This window comes from Pangasianodon hypophthalmus, chromosome 17, assembly GCF_027358585.1.
Source record: "Pangasianodon hypophthalmus isolate fPanHyp1 chromosome 17, fPanHyp1.pri, whole genome shotgun sequence".
NCBI classification, from domain to species: domain Eukaryota; kingdom Metazoa; phylum Chordata; class Actinopteri; order Siluriformes; family Pangasiidae; genus Pangasianodon; species Pangasianodon hypophthalmus.
Genome location: NC_069726.1, coordinates 3,808,153 through 3,834,462, shown reverse-complemented (window position 1 = coordinate 3,834,462; position 26,310 = coordinate 3,808,153). Strand labels below are relative to the sequence as shown.

Genomic DNA, 26,310 nt, shown 5'->3' with positions numbered 1-26,310 from the left:
CCTTTGCGACCCAGCTTTCCTTCGGATTGTTGCGTGTTTGACTTTCACGGCACTTGCATCATCACACAGGAGAATATCGATTTCAGTTCCGTGATTAAAAGTAGCATCAGTTTGCTAGCACACTTCTGTTGACGTGATCTAGTTACATTCCTGTTCATTTCCAGCGCCTTGTAGACATCTAAAGACAATACAAATTGTCTGTCTCAAAACCGTATTCACTAATAAATTGTATATTAAAATAAAAAAAAAATACACATAGTACTGTTGGTTAAGTTTGCTAGTTAAAGTCAGGTATGCTAACATCACTTGCATTTAAAAAATAGGCTAATATTTGTATTTAATCATTTTAGTGTGTTTTTACTCTGCTTAAAAGTAACGTATGTGTGCTTGGATACGTTCAAGTTTTGCTTTAAGTCATAGTATGCGATTTGAGATGGATATTGTGTGAGTTAGCAAAGGCAACAGTTGATAACTGAAATTGCTGATAAACACTTTCTGATGAATCAGAAATACTGACTTATAGATAGTATCCTAACCTTTTTTTTTCCTTGAGGAATTACTGTGTTTATTCGTGTCTGTTTCATTAGGCAGCATTTAAAGCAAAAATAGAAAAACACCTTCAGTGTGATTTGTTTACTAGTAAACACTTGCTAGCTTTTCAGCTTGGATAAAAACATAACCATGCTTATTAGCTAGGTTTATTATATTAGCTCTTGTATGAAAATGCTATCTGTGAGTACTTTGTATTTGCAAACGTAGGTTGGAATGACTGTTTTGTTCTCTATGTTTTTACGACCTGGTGAGCAGAATCATGGTGTTGGCTTTGTGGAAAAGGTTACATGCAATGTATGTCTGATCTAATGCTAACTCCTCAATCAGACAGCCTCATCATTATCTCTTACCTACGCACCTACCCTGTGAATGAACCACTGTAATTTCATTCGACCATCGATATCTTGATATATTGTATAATTGATTATCGGTACATGTCTAATCAAAGAGTTTGATCGTTTCTACATTAACAAGCAGCACCATTAAAATACTAATATTTGATACAAAGTGAGTTTTTGCCTCCCTTCAGCTCTGATGAGCCAGGCGTGGCCGTGCCCTTTAGCCGTCCGTCATGTGTGCGGACGTCATGGACGCGTTGCCATGGAAGCGTTGCGCGCGTGTTTACCTCCTTGTGCACGGGCAGCACGATGTTGCCATAACACACGGATCCAGTGACGCAGCTCTTCAGCTCTGCCTTTTTGTTCTTGATTAGCAAGTGTACATTCCCACCCCCGTTCAAATCCAACTGTGCTTTAACTGAAAGGGTTCTGTAGTGGATTGTGTTTACAGAGATAAAAAAAAAAGGGTGGCGTGACTGATGAATCTCAGGATAGCTATAGATCCTGTTTTTTTTCCTCAACAATTAAAGATTCTTAAACAGAACTAAATTATGCCAATGGCTAAGCTAAGGCATGATGAACAGGCTCTTATAGAGGTGTGTGTCTTATGCAGGTGGTGTGTCCTGTCTTTTAAGCTGGATCTTCTGGAGACATTTTCTGTCTGTGGGAAAATCCCACTCTGGAAAAAAAAAAAAAAAAAAAAAAAACGCCACCAAAGGCCCCTGAGTTGGGGTTGCTAGGAAACCTAACGTCACACTTGCACCAACGTATTGTTCTCTGCGCTGGCTGTGTGATCCCCTAACTACCTGCAGTGTGTGTGTGTGTGTGTGTGTGTGTGTTTGAGAAAGGCACTCAAGACCCTGACTACCCATGCAGCAGAACAACTCAACACCAAAACGGAGACCCTTTTAAAAAAGGTTTAGCTAATTTGGATACCATGGGTCTCCTTGGCTTCTGTTGTAGTATGAAGGGAGCATGTCGGGGGGCACAGATGTCTAGGTGGGTGTTAGTAGGATTACTTGCGGCTATTGTGGGCTCAGCCGGACTGGTTTGCATCCTGTATCGAATGCTAAACAGGGAGAATAAAATGAGTGAAGTGAAGGTAGAATGTGTAAGTAGCTAATTTGGTGACCACACGCTGTGAAGAGCAGTAGCTAGTCATTCTCTAAAACATTGATGTTGCTCACTCGACATTAAATGCGATAAATCTTTTACGTTTAGCTTTTTATATATTTGAAAAGCTTCATCAGTGCTTGGCTGGGAACCTGATGTTCTTGTTTGCGTGGTTTGAATGGACACCAATTCTCCGACTCTGCTGGGCCTCTATTGTAAAACGGAAGAAAAAAAACATTAATCCGTCTTCTTCACGTCCTGCACTGGCCAAACCCCAAAGTCAATGTTAGCGGAGATAGGCTGAGAGAAAACAAGAGGAGGTAGAACTGGGTGTTGTTTTGCTTTCTTTGGATCCGCGAGCTCGTTTGACCGCAGCCCACTGACCGATGGCTGTGGGGGAGGATTTGTATCTTGCTGACATGTTGACTTAAAGGTTCAGTACTTCTGTCATTGTATTTGGCATCATTCAAATGTTTGAACTTTGGGAAAAAAAATTGGAAAAAAGTCAGGCAGAGTCCAAAGATGAAGCATCAGCGTGAACGGAGGAGGAGGTTATTTACTGTTCTGGCCACCTGCAGGTCCGTGTGAGGAGATTAAGCTACACGAAGCCTCTTAAATGTTGGCAGTTAACCCAAAGCCTTCTTCCTCCCTCATATACACATTCCTCTGTATTCCTGTATTCACAGAGCTCTCATTTTCTAAGTGAGCCATAACTGAGATGGTGAGACTCTCTTGACCTTGTCGTTCTGTACTTCAGCGGCATAGCGTTGCTCTTTTATTAGCGTTCCAAAGTGAAAAGCTTGTGAACAAAAATATCCTCCTTTTCAATTTGTCACACATTTTGTCTCTCATCCTTTCACTGACTGGAATTAAAAGGAAATGAATCTTTTTGGATCGAGGTCACGAATATCCTATGCAAGATTAGTATTTAGCTGCTAGATTATTAGCAATGCTAGTTTGTTTATGAGCTTTGTTCTCAGTGCAAGGCACTTTCCTTTACCTGACCCTCCATGTGTTTTTTTCTTGTCTGAGAGGCCCTTGGCTTTAGCACTCGGTCCTTCTGTTAGCCGTTGAGCCACCAGAGCCTCACACCCAAGGACGTGAACTTCTCCTTCGCAGGTGCATATTGTATGGATTGAAAGTATAGCGTGAGAGTGAATGAGCTGTAAAAGGCACTTGACTCTCTTTCACACTCTTGAAAAATGGCTGAAAGATGCTGGTTTCTCAGCTAATATATCTGCTAAAAGCTCTAACAGAGCGCAGGCCTTTTCTCGAACTAATTCAAATTTGATGCGATACAATGGTGTCTCGATACGATATAGTTTCAATACAGCAAAAAACAGCTGCCTGGTTACTTGACTTGTAATGATGAATTTGGCTGCACTGCCAATTTTGGCCTGTGTTTAAACTTTGTTTTGGAGTCTGACTTTTTTTTTCCTCTCTTTTTTTAACCCCCAATAAAGAGCTTCTGTGAACATGACGTACTGAGTTTGGCCCACGTTTGTTTTGTATGTTCAACTACTATAGAAATTCCATAAATAAAAAAAATGCAGTTATATTTGAATGAGTTAGTGTGGTATGAGAGATAAAGAGTAATGGAAAATGAGAGCATGTTCCAACATCAGCATGACTGTGGCTTCACCTGACTAGTCCTAGCTAATTCCCACCTGCTAGCAGCACGTCCCCTATCGCACAACATCCACCAGTCTGGGAGGGTGAAGGCTAACCATGACACGTGAGGCTGTGGCAGCTTTTCTACTGCTGCTAAACACGCTTGGAGGAGAGTACTAGCTGCTGTCATTCCTATACATATGCTAACACACACTCAACTGGCTAGTGTCTTTCCAGTCCCATGCATGCCACGTATGCTGTGGTACTGTCAGGATTCACCTCAGAAAGCTCACTGAGGGAAGAGTTTGAAGTAAAAACAGTTTCACAACTTGTAAATTCACTTAGCGTTTCTGCAAACCTTGATGATATAGCTCAAGCTCACATTGCTTTGCCTAAACATTGGCATTGATGTTTTCTAATGGAGAAAATGCTCTGATAGGCAGCTGTGTGTATGGTAGAAGAACGTTCTAGATACGGGGTGGTGAGTTTGGATTTTTCTCCGTGATGGTGACATGGACCCAGCCTGGCTGGAAGCCCCCGGGCGCTGGCGTCCGAATCCGCGCTGCGCTCATTAAGGCTGGGATTAGAGGAGGCTGGCTGGCAGGTGGGTGGAGGTGTGAAAAGGATGACTGGCTTTATGGCTGCCAGCCTCCTGGTAACAGAGCTTGTGCGTGCGTCAGCGATGTGCCTGCCTGGTCTCCCTCTGAAAGGACCCATCTCAGCAGGCCAGTCTTCGTCCTCCTGTTCTTCCTTCTCCTCCTCCTGTTCCTTAACGCTCCCCCCTTTAACCCCTCCACCCCTCGTCCTCCCTGCGTCATCAGCTGCTGCAGCTCGGCTGAGACGTCTGCACAACCTGTCCTCGTTAAAAAACGCAGAGAGGGAGGGTTTCTTTTCCCCCTTGCGGTACATTTTCATTTTACAGTTTACAGATTGGCCAATTTACTGTTTTATTATTCTTTTATATTCACATAACCCAAGGTTTTGGCAATACATGGTACAATTATCTGTGCAGCCAGTAAAGCATGCTGAAGTTGAGAGAGAGGGAGAGAGAGAGAGAGAGAGAAATAAAGAGACATATGCAAAAGTATGTGCACCCATGTTCAAACTGCATGTTTTGATCATTTTCTAAATTAAAAAAATTAACAACTTCTATACATTTGTGAATTCTTGTTTACAATTCCTATTTACTAGGTGAAATGAACAGATAGCAAAACAATAAGTTGTGTGCAAAACATAAGGTGTGTGCAAAAGTTTTGGCACCCATCCAGTTGATGGGTAATCCACCAGTCTTGCAATTTAATTCTATTTTCCCTGAACAGAATTACAATCAGCAAAGCATAGTTTGTATACAGGTGCCAAAATTTTTGCACACAACCATAGACGCTCCTTTATCTGAAGAGATTGAGCCAGATATCAGATCTCTGTCTCTCCCTTTCTCTCTTGCTCTGGTCAGCACTCTGTGCTCTCTGGAAAATTCCTCTTGTGCTGGCCGGCGCTGTTTTGTTTGCAAAGGAATCGGAGGGGAGCTGCCTCACAGAACGCTCCCTCCCATGTCGCGTTTTGTTATTCAAAAATATCCTGACACTTCGCCAGGGTAGGGAGGGAGGAACAAAAAAGGCATCCTGCAAATCTCGAGGCAGATAGATAGAGGCCTGGAGGAGAGAATAGCCACGAGGAAGCGAGGCCTGACGCAGCCATGTGTTAGCCTCACTATGAACCCGCGAGTGCTGATGTCACTCGCTGCGACGCTCTGATGACACCCGGTTGCCATGGCAGCAGCGCAGACGCCCCCTGAGAGGAGGTATGCTTGCTGTGCGCTTCCATATAATAACAGCTATTTATATCTGTTTGACGGGCCTGTTTGCTGGAGGGGAAATAAGCAGGGATTGTGGGGGAGAGATTCAGTCAGATGGCGTGCTCACTGCACTGGGGCATAGAGCCAAGTGCAGTGGCATGATGTAGATTAGATATAATCATGCAATGGGCTTGATTTGGAGCCTTTCTTTTTTTACATTTACACTTATTCATTCGGCAGATGGTTTTATCCAAAGCGACTTAGAAGCGAGGCAGAATCCGATCCAATTATAGAGCTTGCATAAGCACATAATTGAGGGTTAAGAGTTGATCAAACCCCCAACGGTGGCTCGCTGAGAGCTACAAACCTTCCAGTGACAAGCCAAGACCTTAACCACTGAGCTCAAATTTACCCCGTTGTTCCTCACCTAGTCAATCAGTCAAAACATGTTTGCTTCTCCTGGTTTTCATCAGAGCTACAAAGTTAATCTAGCTAATGGAAGTCTTGTTTACCCAAAATCTCAGCCTTAAACCACATCCAGATCTTCAGTGATGTCTCACAGATGTGCTGATGTGGTTTAGTGTAATCTTTAAACATGGACAGAACTGCACCATGTCACTGACCGCTGTAGTGTTACAGACGCGGCTCCCAATGTGGTCATTTGCCAATTCCCACCCACTAGCTAGCTCTCCCCATCACACGACGGCTAAAGGGTGATGAATAGCACGTGCCTCCTCTGAGACATGTGAACACAGCCACAGTGTCTATCCAAACTGGTGCACATGCTACATCACAGGGCAGCGTAGCACACTCGGAGGAAAGCGCTATCTGCCCTCTTCCACATACACGAGCTTACAGATGCCCACGACTGGGTGGAGTCGCTGTGACTGACAGGGGAGAGCGTAATACTGTCCCATCCGCCCAGAGAGCACGGCTGATTTTTGCTCTCTTCAGCCCTGACCGTGGATGGTTGTGGCATCTACAGGATTTGAACTTGCAACCTTCCAACAATATGGTAACTCTGGATCCCAGAATAACTTTCTGAATCAATTTTAAGAAAGAGTTGTATCAGAACATACTGAAGATTGATATTTATTTTTATGATGTCATCTTTGGGCACAAAAAGATTTTGGGTGAGATGGACGTAGATTAGCCTTGTAGCTAAAACTATAGAAGCAAAATTCACACCTGCTTTCTGTGCGCTTGGGATAAGTGGCAAATTGTGTAAATATGATTTTCCACCAAACTATTCCTTTACCAACCTTTGACCTACTATTGAACTCACTTTTATTTTGTATGTGATGTGTTGTATGTGATGTGTTGCTTTAGAATAAGCCAAAAAAAGACTTTCTTGCATTGCAACATGCACAGTTTTATTTCTGGCATCCTCACGCACACAGTTTTGCGTTATGACCTCGAACAATGGTTCACACAAATACCTTAATACGTCTGTGTATAATTAGCTCCACCTCATTAGCGCTGTGGCAGTTATCCTTTCGCTTGCTCACTGAGCATGAATGTTTGTGTGGCACGACAAAGATGGAAAAGAAGTCCGTAAAGTCCCATTACGTAAGGACGTCTCTGCACTGGCATGTCCGAGGCCCTCGGGACTTGTGAGCTGTGTTGGATAGGGATATCAAAAGTGTTCACCGATCTCAGCAGAATATTATGAGATGGCTCGCCGTGATTGGGTAAAGCCTGGTCCTGTCCAATCCTGAGTCAGCTCTTACACACTCCAGTCCAGTGTGTCCTTGGCAAGACAGTGGAGTGTATCTTGCATAGTTGCATGTTTATAGACAGTTATGAACATGCAGAAATGATCAGTTGATTATGTCTGATTTGAAGGAATGATAGATACTGCAAAAGTAAAGCCAATTCATCTGTAGTAAACCTCATGGATATTTTTATGCAAACAGAGGTGGACAATACTGAAAAATATATCACAATACTTGACATTTTAACAATGCATGATCTGTAACAATGTATGATTTGTAAACTAAAAGGTTGCCTGACCCTCACTTCCTGTAGAAACTGTATTTCTCTTCTATTTTGATATTAGAATTAGAGTCTGTAGCTTTTTTTTTCATAGACCTCGGATTATGGACCAAGATAAAGATATCCAGGTATCTGCAATACGTATATATATATTAAAATGATAGTAAAAATTAAAAAATTTCATTTTTCATATTACAGAATCTATGAAAATTTACCAAGTTTAAGAATTTTAGTATTATTATCCTATAACAGCACACTCAAAGTGTTTTATTCCTCAAAAAATAAACCAGAAACTTTACATTAATGTATCAGCAGTACAGAGCAGATGCACTTGTGATAACTGACGTTGGTTTAGATGTTGAATAAATAATGAACAGCTGCAATAAAGTAGTGGATTCCATTCAAAACACTTTCTAATGATTAATATGAAATCTTGTTTGTTAAACTGGCCGACTTTGTGAGGCTGAATGATTTTCTGACACTTACACCCACTGCCTTGACTCCAGCAGATTAGTCAGATTTAGTAACATGTCGTAACTGAATTTATGCTCATTTATGTGAACTTGTGTCTCGTGATGGATAGAATAAAGACTGGATAATGCAAGTGTAAATAATCATCTGGTTAATATTTAAACATCCAGAATTACTTCTGTTTTTTTTTTTTTTTTTCACTGCTGAAGTGAATGGCTTGTTAATGTTAACTAATGCTGTAAATGAATGTAATATAAAATGTTATTGTAAAACATAATCCTAATATTTAACAGTTTGTTTACCTGCTCTGAAGTTATTCTTCTTACACAATATCATTGTCAATGTGAGTAAAGTCAGATTTCTAAAAAAAAAACAGACACATCTCGGCCTGTAAAATCCATTCTGACCCAAGTGATTATTGTCGTAAATTAATAACGACTTCCACATATGTGTCCAAATCCAAAAAAAAAGCAGCCTTAAGAATTTCTTTTCCCTGCTAACCCACCCCTCCCTCCTGCGTCTGGTTCTCTGTCGCCCCCTGCAGGTGAAGCTCATGAAGTACATCTGCAAGCAGCTGCAGTGCAAGCTGAAGGTTCCGGAGACAGAGCGACCGCAGGCCCTGAACACGTTCCCGCGCCTGGGGGACTGGCTACGCACCATCAGCCTGAGAGCCGAGCTCATAGAGGTGACGCGCAAACACACAGCGTTAGGGATGTGTAAATCTGCATAGCTGATTAGCTGTAGGGAACTGCGATGGGTAAATGACACTGGTGGAGTTTGCAGTTGCAATAATTGATCCTGGCTTTGGCTTTACAAAAGATGTTGAAGTGAACTAACAATGGAAGCATCAAGTCCCTAAAGATGGGGAATCCTGCTGAGTGGAGGGAGTAGCACACAATCATGACCAATTCAGAGTGGAGCAGTCAGTGCCTCTGTCTGTCTCTTTACTCATCACTCTACAGTGACTGATCATAATACGACTCTTTCTCTTCTTTCACCTCTTCTTTTCTCCCCTTTTCTCTTCTCTTTTCTTCCTCATTGTCTACTCTCATATCTTCACTTGGCTCCTGTCTGATGCTTTTCTTTCCTTTCCTTTTTTCTTTTCTTTTCTCTTCTCTTCTCTTCCCCAATGTCTACTCTCATATCTTCACTTGCCTTCTACCTAATGCTTTTCTCTACTTTCCTTTTTTCTTTTCTTTTCTTTTCTCTTCTCTTCTCTTCTCTTCTCCAATGTCTACTCTCATATCTTCACTTGTCTTCTACCTGATGCTTTTCTCTCCTTTCCTCTCCCCTTTTCTCTTCTCTTCACTTCTCTTCTCTTCTTTTTTCCCTTTTCTCTTCTCATTTCTTTTGTGTCCTTCTTCCTTTTTTTGTTTCTTCTCTCCTTTTGTCTTCTCTTCCAGCAGGAATGCCCTAAAGCTAGCTGCTGTGATACATTGTCAGCTAATTTATACTAACCTACTGACAAACTGATTAAAAAAAAAAAGAACATAAATATGACTGTTTGTGCTAGCTACAAGGCCTCCAGTTTGGGCCTCCATGTTTGTCCAAATTTTTGTGAACAGAATTTTGAGCTGGAATTGAGAAAGGTACACGTGAAGCTGCGTGGACTATGGACTGCTGATCTGATCTGCAGTTTTCTGAATGAACCAGCACTATCCATCACATTTCCTACCTAGGGAGCTGCCTTCCAACTGGAACACAGTGCATGCACCTCAGGTTCACCAGTAGTTCATGAGATCATACAGATGGCACGTGATAGCGTTAGTATTACCAACACCCACCTAATGACTTCTCAGACAGAACCTCTTAGTCTGAGTGCTTCAGAGCTTAGTCAGCTTAGCGCAAAGAGCTAACTCAAATCAGTGATCCGCAAGGCAAGTTGCCGTCCACGTGCCGCACCATGGTGTCACCCCGACCTCAAGGACAGGGTCGTGTCACACCACTGTGCTCTGTGTGTCTTTTAAAGATCAGACTGCAGTACTGAAGTGAGTAACCGACTTAGTACTTCTGAGATGTTTCTGCAGCGCCCCTTGCCAATACTTGGCCCTAAGGGTGCGCAAACTTTTCACTCACCTATATGTTTATATGTGTTTGTAAATCATTTATATTTGACGTGATTCGTGACTAGTGATTGTAGCACTCCTGAGTCCTAGCACTTAACACTTACTCCTTCTGTGTGTGTGTGTGAGTGTGTGTGTTAGGTAATGCCTCTCTTCGTTCTTCATACAACTGTTTCTGCTCAGTTGGTGGAAATTCCATCTCTGTCGCATCACTGTCGGCTGCTTCAACAGCTCTGTGACTTTGCAAAATGAATACAATGTACAAATGTTCTCCATACCTGACGAAGGAAATGATCAAATCCTGAAAAAAAAAAAGCATCTGCTTTCGACACTAAAACATGATTCTGTTGGCTCAGACAGGTATAATTTTAATTAAGACAATAAACCAGGTACTTTGTTTCGTAGGACAGTTACATTATGGACTAGTAGTGTTAGTATTACTATCACTAGCAGTGTTAATAGTATTCAGGGTTGTATTAGGAATATTGTAGTATTAGTAGTATTTGTATTAGAATAATATTATTAATAATAGTAGCAGTAATATTGATATTATTATTAGTAGTAGTAATAGTAGTAGTAATAGTAGTAAAAGTAGTATTATTGTTAGTAATATTAATAATGAATAGTAGTAGCAGCAATAATAATAGTAATGATAATAGTAATGATAATATTAGTAGTAACCATCATAATAATAACAATATTAGCAGTAGTATTAGTAGTAGTAGAAGTAATAATAGTAGTAGTAATAGTAGTTGTAATGGTAGTATTAGTAGTAGGGGGCGTGGTGGCTTAGCGGTTAGCACTTTGGGGGTTCGAGTCCTGCCTCCGCCCCGTGTGCGTGGATTTGAATGTTCTCCCCGTGCTTTGGGGTTTTTTCCGGATACTCCGGTTACCTCCCCCAGTCCAAATACTTGCGTTGTAGGCTGATTGGCATTTCCAAATAGTCCATGGTACGTGAATGTGTGTGATTGTGCCCTGCAATGGGTTGGCACCCTGTCCAGAGTGTCCCCTGTCTTGTGCCCCGAGTTCCCTGGGATAGGCTCCAGGTTCCACACAACCATGTGTAGGATAAGACTATGGAAAATGGATGGATGGATGGATTGCAGTAGTAGTAATAGTAGTAGTGAAACTGATGGGCTTGATTGACTTGGGCATGAACTCTAACAGGAAAAATTTCTAAGAATATTTATTATTATTAACACAGTAACAGTGCAGTATTTACTGTTAAAGACATTCAGTTCAATATGAGAGCAACAAAATAAAATCTAAAATCCATAATATATCCAGCACTTTATATAGATTAAAGTTTTGGATAGTTAGTTACATTTGCGTAAACGTTTCTGAGCATATATTAATAAACCCACGCTCCAGGAGCTTTGGTGTGACTGCTTCCTCTCGTCCACTCGTACAGGTCCATAATGAGGTAATCGGATCATCGGCTAGGCTTAATTAGTCTAAGAGGTCACGTGATGTGAGGATTTGAAGAGGGAACAAGAGAGAGACAGAGACAGAGAAATTCATTTGCATTAAGCCTCTCAGAGAAAACAATGAGCATCAGGTTGTGAGAGGGTGATGAGGCACTCGACTTCTTCATCCTGCCACATTCCAATTCACATTAAACAGGCTGCCTGATGCAATGACACTGTTAATATCATAGTCACGATATTTCATCAAAGTATCCGTCTCAACCAGGATAGTCAGTAAACACAAATTTGAGTTTACCAATCATATCATTTCTAGCTTTCAAGCTCAATTCCGTTTTCATATTTAGTTAGGCGTGGCCTGGGGTATGGAATGATACTAAACTGTGCTAAATACAAAATATAATTATACTAATGCAATAGTTTATAGATGACAGTAATTCCCACTGTGACCTGAACCACATCAGCAAGTCCATGTGATGTCACTGACAAACTGGATGGGGTTCAAGGCTGAAACCTAGCCTTGTAATAGTTTTATTTGGTGTAAAACTATAGAAATCATTTGATTTCTACCTGAACCATATCTAAATATCATATCCATTTTACATAAACAGTTTTCCTTACTAATGAAACAAACATTTTTTAAATAACTATTATTTTTTAGGCCCAAAATCAAGAACTGAGTCAAAGAACTAAATCACTAATGCAAATGACTCAAAAAATTCAAATGACTCAAAGCCATAAATCAGTAACTCAAATGACTCAAAGTCCAAAATTAATAACTCAAATGACTTAAATCATCCATTGTTATGAGTTTCTGTGTGTTCTGTGTGTTCTCTTTGTGTGTGTGTGTGTGTGTGCTTGTATGTGTATTTCCAGCTGAACGAATTTAAGGCTTTAGTATTAGCATTAATAAAGCCAGCTGGATCACATGACCATCACAGCCTGATTGACAGTGGATGTATAAACTCTATCTGTATACAGTGTGTTCACACTACAGAGTCAGAGACTGTGTTATGTGTACATGTATGTGTGTGTGTGTGTGTGTGTGTGTGGGTGTGTGTTTGTACTGTGGATTCTCTCACCAACCCTGCTGTCTGTTCTGTTCTCTCCACATCTCATGCCGCGTAGGCGCTGCCTGTGAAGTTGTCATTGGATGCCTTGCTGCAGATGCCCGGTGCTCAGGTGCGAGAGACCATGAGGAGCCTGGGAGCCTCTGCGGAGGAGTGTGTTCGGCTCTGCGCTGCCCTCTCCTGCTTAAAGAGCGCCACCGAATCAGGTGGGAGTCCTGTTTGGTCTGGCAGCCCGCTCTAAATAGCAGGAGTCTAGTTTTAATTTGGAAACGAGAAGCTCCCAGATGTAAGAAATACACAGAACATTTGGCTTGGTAAATCATCACAAGAATATTTTTGCAAATGATAAAGAATATATAATGTACAAAGACATGAATTTGTACCACAGAGCTGTTGAATTCCTGAATCTGATTGGTCAGAAGGTGTTGATTAATTTTAACTTTAAAACAGCAAGCCTGACAGTAGTTCTGGCTGCAGGGCAAAAGCAGGAAGGTCTTCAGAGTTAACTGTGGCTTTTTCATTCTCAGGAGAGTGTAGTGAGGACGGAGGCTGCTGGTTTTCTGAGCCCACTCGACGCGACAGCGGAGGTCTCACCCCAGCGGACCAGATCCCATTACTTGGAAGTCTGACACGCCCTCATAGCCCCTCCCCTCTTGCCCGACCTCCTACCACGCCCACCACACCCACCGTGCCCACCACACCCCTCGTCCCATGCTTTCACTCACGCCATCTCCCGCCCAACCCCGAGGCCCACATCTACCACGGCTATGCGGAGAGCTTAACAGACCCGAGTCCATATTACTCGTCCTGGCCTATCCGTGTCCATGGACACTCCTCCACCCCGCCCATAACCCCACCCTCAAAGAGGAGGCACCGTCTGAAGCCACCCTGCACGCCGCCGCCGCCGTCACGCAAGGTACTCCACGTCCTGCCCAACATCACCCTGACACGCAGCAAGAGCCACGAGAGCCAACTGGGCAACCGTATCGAGGACACACCCACCAGCAAGTAGGTCACTTCCTGTTTTGGCAGGCAGGGCTATAAACAATGGATATTGTTTTAAATAATTATAGATGTTATACATACTTTGAGGTGGTAGGCATATGGCAGTAATCATTTATACGACATATATCTTGATATTCATTACACACAATATTGTTATCAAGGACATTTCAAAATATCATCACCACTCTTCCTGTCCATTAGTGAGGCAGGAAAAGGACAGCTGTCTTCTAATTGTCCAGTATTTTGGACAACTTAGGATGTTTCTTGTTCCCTATTCCATAATTATGTTCACGAGTCACGCACTCCATGAGTTTGAAAAACATGGTAAATAAAACTAATGTAGTGTATTTATGTTGAGTATTATAAACCGTAATACACTGCTAGGAAATTATTAGTGTGACTCCTAACACCTACTGTCCTCACACACACATTATCTAACATCCTAACTGCAAACAGGGCACACATCCTATTCTCCACCCCAAAAACACTTATGTGTGTGTGTGTGAGAAAGAGAGAGAGAGAAAATGCATATAAATGGTGTTTGTGAGCAAGGCCAAGGCTAATCCCCTACAGATTTCTGAGATTAGGAAAAATTTCACAACAGGATACACATTGAAGGCCCAGAGTCCAAAAGAGGGCAAGTCATGGTCACACACACACACACACACACACACAAAAACATACAAACACACAGATTTACTAACTAAGGCATATTTCAATTGACTTATGTATTACCGAACCTAAATAATGATATTATAACCCTAACTTCAGTACCCTTAATCACAGTACCTCTGACATACCCTAACTCACTTTTCCCTAACCTTAACCTACCCTAACTTCAGTACATTTAACCCCACCCCTTAACCTCAGTACCCCTAACACCAGCCCCTTTCCCATTTTGCGTCACCATTCCCATCACGATAAACGCTCTTGTTTTGGTTAATGTTCTAGTCCAGTCTCTGTCCCTGTCCTGTCATTGGTTTGTTTTCTGAATGTGTTCACCTGTTCTGTGTTAGTCCTTGACTATATATACCCTGTTGTGCCAAAATATCATCATAATTTTTTTTTATTGCTTTTTAGTCCAAGCCTTATGTTCTTGTTTTCATGTTTGTTTTGGTTTTAGGACTCTTGACTTTGTTTCAACATTGAGTATAGATTATCCTTTGACGTTGCCTGCCTGTGTTTTGGTATGGACTCTGATTTCGATTGTTGGATTCCTATAAATAAAAGCACTTCGACTTTACACACTTGTGTCCTGCCTCTGACCACACGTTACCTCAGTAGCCTTAACCCTGGTACTAGACTGATTTCTGTACACCCAGCGCACCCAGCCCTTTGACAGCATGCTGGTTTAAATCCTTTATCTTGCTTTGCGTAGTATCCCTGGTTCTCAGTGACCTCACTGACTCGCCTGTGTTTGTGTCCACAGGTGTGGGAAGAAGAATAAGCTGTTCCTGAATGTCCAGATTAACGGCAATGCTTGTGATGATTCGCCGTCTCGCTCTCCACTGCTTTCTGCCCGGACACATGGCGCTGTGCCAGCTACTGCCCCCTACACCCTCCCGGGAACACCCACGCTGCTGGAGGAACATGGAGGCCTGAGGAGTGAGATTCACACACACACACACACACAACACAGAGATAGAGTGGGTACAAAGTAGCTGTGTAGTGCATATTCCTAGATAGTCCTGGATAGAACTGAAAGAAAAAATTTGCACAATAATGCTTCTGGGTAATAGGATCAAGCCTGTTACGGATTAACAGAGAGGTGAAGTATTAAGCCTCCAGGATTTCAGGACAAAACAGTGGCTCACACATGAAGTGTAACACAATACAAGAAATAATTGACACTTCGTGCGCTTTATTTTAGCGCCACTCACAGACGAATTGTAGACCATCCTAAGTAGAGCCTAGTTTTTAGGATTAGTTCAGTGTTTGTCTTGTATGTAAAAAACATCTGCTAAAATTAATGATTAACTCTGGTGTTGATCAAGCTTTCCCGATAAAAAAACATCTGGATATTTGCACTGGTTCAGAGTTAAAGGTTTATCACAGAGTGTCTTCCTGTGCTGAAGCGTTTATGGCTGCGTTCCAATAGCATTTTTAACGTACACTCATCGACTTCCCCTCTCCAGCCCCTTGGGGAACTCTTCACCGCCATCTTGAGAGCTGTTCCAGTACTTTATTATGTCATGTGAAGTTTGATAGATGACAGTTTAGAGGCCTGTTGTGTTTCCTTTTCAAGACAGCAAAAATGGCTTAAGAAACTAACTTGTAAATTAGCAATAAAAAAAATCTATATTGTAAAACCATAGCTTTTGATTTCCTATATTTTAGTAGTTCTGCATTCATGATCATTTGGAAATTGCAACAGTATTTACTGATTGAGAGCTAACAATGTCTCACTTTAGAGCACACGTGCAATCTAACTGTTTAAAGTCAGAAAAATGGCCACTTGTAGTAAATTAGCACTTAAATAGCTTATTTTTAATACGGCCAGGAGAATTGTTTGGCTAGTGGTCCATTTATTTATGTAGGTATTATGACATAATTAAGAGGCTTAATCATCAGGTTGAGGATAAAGGAAGGTTTATTTCTACTGAGGGGAAACTTTCTCTTATCTAAATAAAATTATTGGGTTTATGTGTCTCTCCGACTTGTCGTCAGATAACATCGCAGTCCATCGGAGCTCTCCGCAGGCAGTGAGGAGAGACATCGGCCTGGCTGTCACTCACAGGTAACTCCGCCCTCTTATTTATTCATGGGTTACTGTATTACCACTATATAAAAAAAAAATAATTACCATGTTTACCGATAACTTAAGCACATTAATAGACACCTGTGTGACAAATCACTACATCGTAGCTGAACAGTTATAAGAAATTAATCAACACATTCAGATTTAAGAATTCAACAGTGCCATGTTGTAACGTGTTATAGTGATTATCGTTGTCTCATAAACAAGACATATGTTTATGAAATATATAAATTGGCCAGGTGATACACCTACGAACTTGCCGTTCTTTAACGTGTTGTGTTTAAGGTTCTCCACCAAGTCATGGCTCTCGCAGACGTGTCAAGTGTGCCAGAAGAACATGATCTTCGGAGTGAAATGCAAACACTGTAGGTGGGTTGTTAGAAGCAGAGTGCAGAGGAGGTGTCTCGATCTCACTGAGGTCTTCATAATGGATATCGTTTAGAGTGAAAATGAAAGCCTTTCACCTGTGTGTGGTGTTCTAATGGCTATTTTCATCTCCGCAGGTTAAAGTGTCACAATAAATGCACGAAAGAGGCTCCTTCCTGTCGAATATCATTCCTTCCTAGTAAGTGCTCTGTTCATTCTCTGCTCTGAGCACATAAATGACAGAGTCCTTGAAAAAGGGTTTATGTGTTCCCCTCACATTCCTCGACTGCTCTGTTTCAGTCACAAAGATCCGGAGGACAGAGTCTGTGCCGTCGGATATCAACAACCCTGTGGATCGACCGGCCGAGGCGCCGCAGTTTGGCACGTTACCAAAGGCAATAACCAAGAAGGTACTGACCTTTATGATGCAGCACTAATACAGTAATCACTTCTGTTTGCATACACACAGTGGCTTTTCTTTGTCTTTTTAGTGCCTGTATGGTGATTTTATAGAGACATGAGACTCAGGATCTGGGGAATGATACGCAGAATATATATCCTATAGACTGCCAGTTACAATTATGAATTAAGTAGTCATAGTATTCCCATTTTTGGCTAAATGTAACAAAATGTTTTTGAGTTAAACACTCATTAATTAGAAACTCAAAGTAAAAAATAGGTCTGTGTGAACTTCCTTTAACTGCCACTAATTAACTTTACAAATTTGAATTGCAGTGTCTTATAGTAATGGTTTCACAAAACAAGTGCGCTTTAGTAAAACACTTATTTAGAGTCTCATTACCCTTAAATACAAAGATTTTGGGATTTAAATTGTAATAAATATAAAAAAAAAAAATTCATGCGTTCAGAAGTGTTTGACTGGCAGTGTGTTGTTATGAGAAATAAACATCTTTTCTGTGAATGAATTACTGAAAGAAACTATAGAGGAGGCATTTTTGAGAGAAGAAATATTGTAATTATGAATTAATTTAGTGTCATGTGACTGTTTTTACATCTTTATGTAAAGCATTTTTCTTGCAAAAATGATGGCAAAAGTTGCCTGTAATATTTGCAAACATTTCTTGAGCGTTTTTTCATATAATTGATTGTATAATAGGATGCCATGTAGTCAGTGGTGGTTTAGCCGATGACAGCTAAACGATTAAAGCGTCCAGAAGGTTGTGAGGTGAAATGGCAGATTTAGGCCCTTGTGCAAGACCATTAACTATCAACTCCTCAGCTTAATGCTTTTGAATTTGGTTGTAAAGGTTAAGTGTTTTTGATTCTAATGCTCATTACCTAACTAATAAACAGCTGTGAATAAGGGTGCGTCAGGTCCTAAGGTTGAAACTGATGATGAACATGGTATGACATTCTCTCCCAAGGATCATCCGCCTGTGCTGAATCAGCTGGACTCCAGCAGTAACCCCTCGTCCACCACGTCCTCCACCCCGTCATCTCCTGCCCCGTTCCAGCAGAGTAATCCGCCCAGTGCCACCCCGCCCCCCAACCCTTCACCCAAAAACCACCGGGACAACCGCTTTAACTTCCCAGGTTAGTGTTTGGAAACAACAGGACGTTGTCATTGCATCAAAAGTATCATTTATTATTAATGGTGTATTTATTGTACATGCTTAACATGCTTACTTATAGGTCCAAACTTCTAAGACCAAGGTTTTTTTTAGGTATAAAATGAATAGAAGTTATAGAACTTTGGGAAATAAGCACCTATTTCAAACATTTCTTCCTTCCTGGTCAAATGTAACACGCTAACACAGATTATTCAAAAGACGCATATATGGGTTTCGACTTGCCTTTTAACCCTCGACTTTTTTCTTTGTCGTCTCCCTGCCTGTTGATTTCTCCGTCCTTCTTTCCCTAAGCTGCCTTCTACTTTCAGCATAGACAGCAGTTTATCTTCCCCGGTGAGTTAAAGACGACCTGTCAGTGTTCGCACCTTGTAACTTTTCCCAAAAGTGTTTCAGTCCAGCTGTCAGCTTGTTGTGTGCATCGAAGAAGGCTAGCTTCTTTAGATCATTTATTTTTGCTTGTGAGAGTGTGCATGCTGATGTCTTGCCCTGTTTTTTTTTTTAACTGTTCTTGTCCTCACTATTTGGGTGATTTTAATGAATGGTCCATTACTTAATAAAGTTTGGTACACGGGTCAGTTGGTCTAATGAAGTTCACGTGACTTTGGGAGCAGAACTTACGTAGAAGACTTTGCAATTTGATGTCACTATAAAAAAAATTAAAAATGTAAAAAATGTGTAAACAAAATTAATAAAACATTGACTATTTCAAAAAAATTCCTGACAAGCTAAGTTCAAATTGGAGTTTATATGGCTAGCTAGTCCATATTTACATATAAGAAGATGTAACTTAATTAGCATTGCTGCGTAGTTAATACACCAGCTACTTAGCAAACTACGTAGTTAGCGAGCCACTATGACTAAATTAATGTTAAAAGATACTATAAATAATTTTTTGTATTGCTCTAAGCTCTAAGTACATTGCCGAGTGCATTCTGACTGAAAGCTCTGCTCCTGCTTCACCCTTATCCCCGTAGGCATCAAACAGACACAAAACAGTGTGATGAATGTTACACACACTTTTGTGCCAGAGAGAATTGAAATGGTTTGCATGGACTTGATATTGTAATGTTGATTTTGTTCGCCTCCTGCTGGTGAATCATGGCATTGCATCTTTGGTCAGTGTCTCATAAACAAATGTTCAGGTGTCGAAAGGAAACGGGCTGTTAGCCAAGATTCCAACTGCACAGTCCAAATATTTGTGTTTTGGTTTCTTAACGTTCGTTGTTTTTTTCAGATGTCTCCAGTTCCAACACGCTTCACCCAGAAGGCCTACCAGACACAGTGTAAGATAGACGTCTGATGATCTAATGAAATGTATTATCTCTTGTAAAGTGTTGGTGCTATAATGATGGTTTAACCTTTCCACTTCCCCTCCCTCAGGAATGAGACAGACCCATCAGAGGAGGATGTGCACGCTGAGCTGGCTGAGCACGAAGACGGAGAAGTAAGTTACTACTGTGATCCAGCCATATTCATAAATAAGTTATGAGACCGTAGTAAAAATGTTTTTCTGCATCAGGAGGAAGAGGAAGATGAGGAAGCGGAAGCAGAGGAGCAAGACGACGCGAGCGTAGAGGAGGAAGACGGGCAGGAGGAAGCTGAGGAAGAGGAGGAGGAGGAGGTGAGCTTTGAAGAGACAAACGGAGGCTCAGATGTTGAAGGAGACGGAGACGAGCTGGATGATCTGCCCAGCGCAAGAGGCAGCGGCCCCTGGAAGGGTCCTGTCTCACGCAAGGCCAGTCAGACCAGCGTCTACCTGCAGGAGTGGGACATCCCTTTTGAGCAGCTTGACCTGGGTGAGCTGATCGGCAAGGGCCGCTGGGGACGGGTACACCGGGGCCGCTGGCATGGCGAGGTGGCCATCCGCCTGCTCGAGATTGATGGCAACAATCAGGACCACCTCAAGCTTTTCAAGAAGGAGGTGATGAACTACAGGCAGACACGCCACGAGAACGTGGTGCTCTTCATGGGGGCCTGCATGGCACCACCACACCTCGCCATCATCACCAGGTCAGTCAGAGCCGCTACTGTAGTTTTACTTATTACCTTATATATGCATGGAACATGTATTTTTGTATAGTAGTATTGGTATTTTGTATTGGTTTGTATGTAGGCAAGACTGAATTGCGTTAGCTGTGAAAATTATGAAAATGTATGAATGAGTTTAAAACCCTCTCCGAAATTCTGTCCGAAATTAGCTCATGTCGCTGCAGTATCTGCCTAGATATAGTTTGCAGTAAAAATTACAAACATTTACAAATATAAAATTAAAAATCTCATCTGATCTGTAGTTGGCTAAATATCTGATTCTATCTGACAGTTGACATGGCATTGTTGTTATAATAATAAATAACACTTATGGTAGTTATGATCACTGTAATCAGTTACATTAATTCAGAACTTCATCTGAAATTCCTTCTTAGCTTCTGCAAAGGCCGGACATTGTACTCTGTTGTGAGAGATGCAAAGAACACACTGGACATCAACAAGACGAGACAGATTGCTCAGGAGATTGTGAAGGTAACTAGCGTAATTAGCCTGATCATTAGCTACATAATGCTAGTATGCATTTCTTCATGGCCTGTTCTTGCATTTCTCTTTGTCCCTGTTGTTTCTCACTGGCTTCTCACTCTATTAGGGAATGGGTTACTTGCATGCGAAGGGCATCGTTCACAAGGACCTGAAATCGAAGAACGTCTTTCACGACACCAACAAAGTGGTAATCGCTGACTTTGGCCTTTTTGGGATCTCAGGAGTGGTTCAGGAGGGAAGGTAAAGGCTGTTTCTTCCTTCTTCTGGCAATAACACATTGTGTATGACATCATAATAAAAGGGAAACTGATAAATAGTGTATGTGTGTGTTATGTGTTCAGGCGAGAGAACGAGCTGAAGCTTCCTCACGGCTGGATTTGTTATCTGGCCCCGGAGATTGTGCGCAAGATGAGCCCCGGCAACAACGAGGACCGCTTGCCCTTTTCCAATGCAGCTGATGTGTACGCCTTTGGGTAAGAACGTGTTTCACGTGTTTCTACAGTGGAATGGTTTAGTGCTTAAACTAGCAACTGACAGACCAGTCATTGTGTTTCAGCACTATTTGGTACGAGCTGCAAGCGAGGGACTGGCCGATCACCAACCAGCCAGCGGAGGCCACCATCTGGCAGGTGGGCAGCGGAGAAGGCATCAAGAAAGTGCTGGCGGAGATCAGCCTGGGCAAAGAAGTAACGGTGAGAGATCACATGGAATATTTTTAAATGCTTAAGGGCCCGGATGCATGACTTATGATTAGTCATTGAAGTGTAACCGCACAATTTACCTCCAGGGTTTATGAACTGCCTTGTTTTAGGCTGGCGTAATAAAAATAGATTGCACATCAAAATGAAAAATTTGTATGTACAAAAGTTTGTGAACCCTCCAAGTACATATACAACATATCTCCTATTAAAAAATCAACACTCTCTTAATGTACAGTGGTTAGAGAATATTGGAAAAAGCTGCTTCGAATCACTATCACTAGAAATATTGTGGCAAGAAGTGTGTTCTCAGCTTTGTGTACTTTCAGTATTCACAAATCTCAGTCATCTACTTTCTCTTGTGTAACCCTGCTCTCAGGAGATCCTGTCAGCCTGCTGGGCGTACGACCTGCGCGAGCGGCCCACGTTCACACAGCTGGCTGACATGCTGGAGAAACTGCCCAAGCTCAACCGCAGGCTCTCGCACCCTGGACACTTCTGGAAATCCGCAGAGTATGTATCGTAGAGACAGGACGGACACGCAGGGACGCATGCTAAATGTTTGCCAGCATTGACTCCAGCCAGATAGCCCTTTCGACAGAGATGCGAGAATGTCTCAGCAGACTTTGTGGTTCTTCTCAATCTCAGAATGGAAACATGAAGAAGTGTAAAATTTTGTTCAGTTTACTGACTTTTGGTTGAATACTAGGAAGTTGTGACTGACCACAAATAGCATTCAATTTCTCTCTGAACAGAACAACACTACCTCTCAATAGTTTGTACACCCCCGCTCATAAACATGCATTAAATTGATTATTTACATTTGTCTAAAAAAAGTATGAATGTATAAAATATAAAAAAATACATATTACAAATATGCTCAAGCTTTTGATTGGTAGTGTACAAAAATTTGTGCTAGTTGAGCTAATATTGCTAAGCTATCGTATTGTTTAAAAGCATTATTTTATGCTAAGCAGAGCAAAGGAGTGAAAAAAGGCTAGTGGGGAGCTGGTGGTCTTATGATCCAGTTTGTGATTGGCTTATTAAATTTAACCCTGCTATGCGCTTGTCTATGGGTTACTAAGTTTGTAACATAGTTTGTTACATAGTTTAAATATGACTTTGAGTCATATCATAATTAGTGATTAATTTGTTAATCTGACCTGAAGACCTGACCTGAATATATATATATATATATATATATATTATTGTCCTTGGAGAATATTAACATTGTTTTTCTTTTCTTTTACTCCCCATCCTCACCCCTCTCTTCCTTTATGTCTATGAGTAGAAACTACACTAACATCTGACCTTGTTTTCATATTAATAAACATCCTTTTCCCTTCTGATTTGCCTGTTAACAACCTAACCTCTTGCTCTTCTCTCTTCTGTCTGACGTTCCTGTTCACCGTCCTTTAGGTTGTAGCTGAAACACTAAAGCAATGCAAAACAAAAAGCCCCGGATCTGCCTTGCATGCGTCCTGAAATAAAGAACTCGTGGACTCCGAGCAGAAACGAGACGCACTTCCTGCTCCCAACGTTCCGCCGTGTGATCTTCCGCCTTTGCTTGCTGTCCTTGGAGAGGAGTGCGCTTTGGCAATGCACGGATACTGAGCGACTCTCGTCTCCGCCGTTTCTGAGTATTCCCTTTGGAGTGTGCGCTGTCAGCCTCTTTCTTCACTCTCTCCTCTCGGCATCTTGGCCAAATCTGGACTTATGAGATGTAGCGTCTGCCTAGTGGAATTTTTTTCCTTTTCGTGGCAGCCTGTCCTTCCTCCTTATTTTGCTAGGACACTTCTTCACTTCTTCTCCCTTGTGACTGGATGCATCGCGCCCTTTCTTCCTTTTTCCTACACTTTGTTTTTGGATTCCGACTCCTTCGACGATGTGCACTATTGCTTCTCCGACACACAGGCTCACTAGTCACGGTCTTTCTGCACAGTGACTATAAATGCTGTCACACCCTTCGCTGCATTGTGGTGCCCGATGACTCATCAACACCAGATGTCTTTTAAAGGATCAGGATGGCCAGAATATAATTTTAATCACCCTTACCCAGAATGTAGTCGATCAACAAAAACACACTGGCACTGGCACTAGTAAGGGAAGCAAATAGTCTCCAGTATGGCATTGCATGAATTGCGTGACTAAATCATCACACACTCACCTCAGAAGATATTATTGGCTCCCATAAACTGCAGAATGAGTCTGTGTAAAAAACTAAATATATAATTGTAACTATTTCATCATTCGAATCCCAATCATCTAATGCACAATAAGTCAAAAGTCGACGCATTAAGCTTAAAATTTGCAGAATTTTTTCTCATGCATTACACATACAAGAAACTTACATAAATCTTGCATCAAAAGTAATCTTGTAAACAGTGATGTGTCCAAAACGTTGCATTCAGCAGAGGTGAAGAAGTTGCTAAGTCATATGGGGAAAAAACAAACAAAAAAAAACAATGGATTGAATGTCTTTAGATCAAGGCTGTTCATTTCTGAATTGTGACCAAAGTGATTTCAAAGAAAACAACGAAGAAACCAAATATATATGAAAGGGTTGTAAAAAAAAAAAAAAAAAAAAAAAAGTTTTATGCAAGAGACTAACGCTTGCTAGCCACAGTAGAAGCTATATAGTAAAAATAGCTTAATATTAGCTTAACTACATAGCTGCTACCAACACTGCTATCACTGTTAGCTAGGCTAGACACTGAGACACTGACACACTTTTGATATAAAGATAAGAAATAAATATTCTTTAGTTTGTGAAAAAAAAAGCTTATGTTCAATGCTAAAGACTAAAGCTAGCTAGCTACATTAGAAGCTACTGTACATAGTAAAATAGCCTAAATGATCTTAATTACTATTGCTAAAATAGTAAAAGTAACTACAAACTACTACTTCGATTTTAAAAGTTACTGTGCTAACAGCTAAGAAACGTTAGTTAAAATAGTAGCTAGGCTAAACACTTAGACACTTTCCACAGCGTTGACTGTTCTTGTTTGACTAGCTACAAGATGGCTGCTACTACCTTTTAGCTGTGCAACAAACACGAGACTTATTTTTTTTTATAGATACCAGTGTTTCATACAAGGTAAAAAAAAAAAAAAAAGATTAAGATATTTTTTTAAGGTGAACATATTTAACAACTTATAATGTTTGGACATTATATAAAGATAAATTACTATTCTTCAGTTTGAAAAAAAAATGTTTTGGAGAATATTAAACTTAAGCTAGCTAGCTACACTAGATGTTACATGGTAAAAAAAAATAAGCTTGAAACTGGCTTAATAATGTGGCTGTTCAACTGCTAAAACAGTTTAATTAACTACAAACTACCTAATTTTATACATAGCTATGCTAAGAACATACTAGTAGGAAATGTTGGTTAAACCAACTAGCAATGCTAGCAAGGAATAATCAGTTTTTTTTATTCAAAATATTAAACTAGCTAAATTAGAAGCTACACTAAAATTAATAGTAGCTTAACTGTAATCGGTAAGATAGTAAAACTAATTGCAAACTACTTGATTTTAAAAGTACTACTAGGAAATGTGAGTTAAACTAGTTAGCTGCTAGACAGCTTTGCTAGCAGCACTGCTGCTGATGTTCATGAGTATCTAGATCAGCTATATCTGTTTGACTAGCTACAAGATGGCTGCTCCTCTTACTGGGTATAGTATAAAGATTACTCCTTCTATAAAGATTCAGAAAGTCTATTCATCACCTCAGCAGTTTGAGGTGAGTGTGTGATTTTTTTTAGTCATGCAGTTTTCAAGATGCTAACCTCACCTGTTAGCAATATTAGCTGTGTAGCTTCGGTGAAATGCTAAAAAGCAAGTTTCACACACCAGACATGTCTTTGTTGATTAGTTACATTTGGATTAGGAGGAAAAAAATGTGTGAAATTGTATTTTTGGCTTGAACTGGTTGTTTAAAAGTAGCAAGGAAGAAAAAAAAAAAAAAGAAATGCTGGATGAACCTCCGCCGTGAGTGCTAAAAGGGCCGTGGCCTCACGAGTCAGGGCAATAAAATGAAGATTTTGCTGAAATAAACGGGATGTGTGTCTCCGGTAGGAGTGTGTACCTGAGTGTGACAACGAGCCAAAGAGAAGCACTGCTGTTTTCTCAAGTTTTATTTTCCTCCTCATGTAGCGTAAAATGTTTAATAGTAATAGGAAGCAGTGACACGGCCTTGTTTCATTGAGCTAGTAACCGTTACCTCTTGTAATGTCTGTGTGTGTAGTGATGTGTGCGTGTATATGTGTGTGTATGTGTGTGTGTGTGTGTGTGTGTGTATGTGTGTGTGTGTGTCAGGAATAATATGATGTAAGAATAAAAGCCTGGAGTGTATTGTGGTTTGAAAAATACTGATGACTTGTAAGATATATGTGTAACAAAAATTTATTTATTGTACAGCGAATGAACCGAATTCTTTTCATATTTATATGGACGTTTTATATATATTAATATATAATGTACTACATTTTGGAATATGTATTGCTCCCCTGTTCCAGATGTATATATCTCTATATTTTTTCATGTACAAAAAAATGCTGTAAAATAGTTGTAAATTTTTTTTTTTTTTTTTTAGAATGGGTCAATACATGTTCTGTCATGTACAAATACATATTTTTGTATTGCATGTGGCTATTATTCTGTATATGATACACGTTTTTCTGTTTTCCTCCTTGAGAAACAATAAAGCTGTGCTCGCATTTCTAACAGCGTGCCGTCTAATAGAGCAAACGCACACGCAACAAATTTAAAATGATCATGCCTATTTCTAGTTCTTTTTACTCATTTCAAGCTTGAAATTGTCTTTTCTAGTAGTCAAAACTGTAAAATAGTGTGCATGTGCAATATGCATGCTTTTATTTCCACACAGAAACCAAGAGAGATGCAAAGTTTTGCACACAAGTGTA

At 40.8% G+C, this 26,310-nt stretch overlaps 1 protein-coding gene across 3 annotated transcripts in view; it reads left to right on the top strand.

Moving 5' to 3' along the window:
• The window catches only part of ksr1a (kinase suppressor of ras 1a), a 34,358-nt gene extending 8,253 nt beyond the window's left edge, over positions 1–26,105 (top strand). Inside the window, exons 2-20 of one of the 3 annotated variants that reach the window (XM_026943776.3) lie at positions 8,420–8,560; positions 12,491–12,638; positions 12,960–13,440; positions 14,867–15,042; positions 16,105–16,174; positions 16,481–16,564; positions 16,699–16,760; positions 16,862–16,971; positions 17,947–18,115; positions 18,445–18,486; positions 19,388–19,436; positions 19,534–19,597; positions 19,673–20,163; positions 20,577–20,673; positions 20,792–20,925; positions 21,027–21,158; positions 21,242–21,377; positions 21,763–21,896; positions 22,675–26,105. In XM_026943776.3, coding sequence (XP_026799577.2) covers positions 8,420–8,560; positions 12,491–12,638; positions 12,960–13,440; positions 14,867–15,042; positions 16,105–16,174; positions 16,481–16,564; positions 16,699–16,760; positions 16,862–16,971; positions 17,947–18,115; positions 18,445–18,486; positions 19,388–19,436; positions 19,534–19,597; positions 19,673–20,163; positions 20,577–20,673; positions 20,792–20,925; positions 21,027–21,158; positions 21,242–21,377; positions 21,763–21,896; positions 22,675–22,693 — 2,739 coding nt within the window. In that variant the 3' untranslated portion in view covers positions 22,694–26,105. Of the gene's footprint in view, positions 1–8,419; positions 8,561–9,288; positions 9,864–12,490; positions 12,639–12,959; positions 13,441–14,866; positions 15,043–16,104; positions 16,175–16,480; positions 16,565–16,698; positions 16,761–16,861; positions 16,972–17,946; positions 18,116–18,444; positions 18,487–19,387; positions 19,437–19,533; positions 19,598–19,672; positions 20,164–20,576; positions 20,674–20,791; positions 20,926–21,026; positions 21,159–21,241; positions 21,378–21,762; positions 21,897–22,674 lie in introns of those variants that run through there. The other 2 variants (XM_053241457.1, XM_026943780.3) reach the window with 2 other exon arrangements.
• Positions 26,106–26,310: the final 205 nt, after the last annotated feature.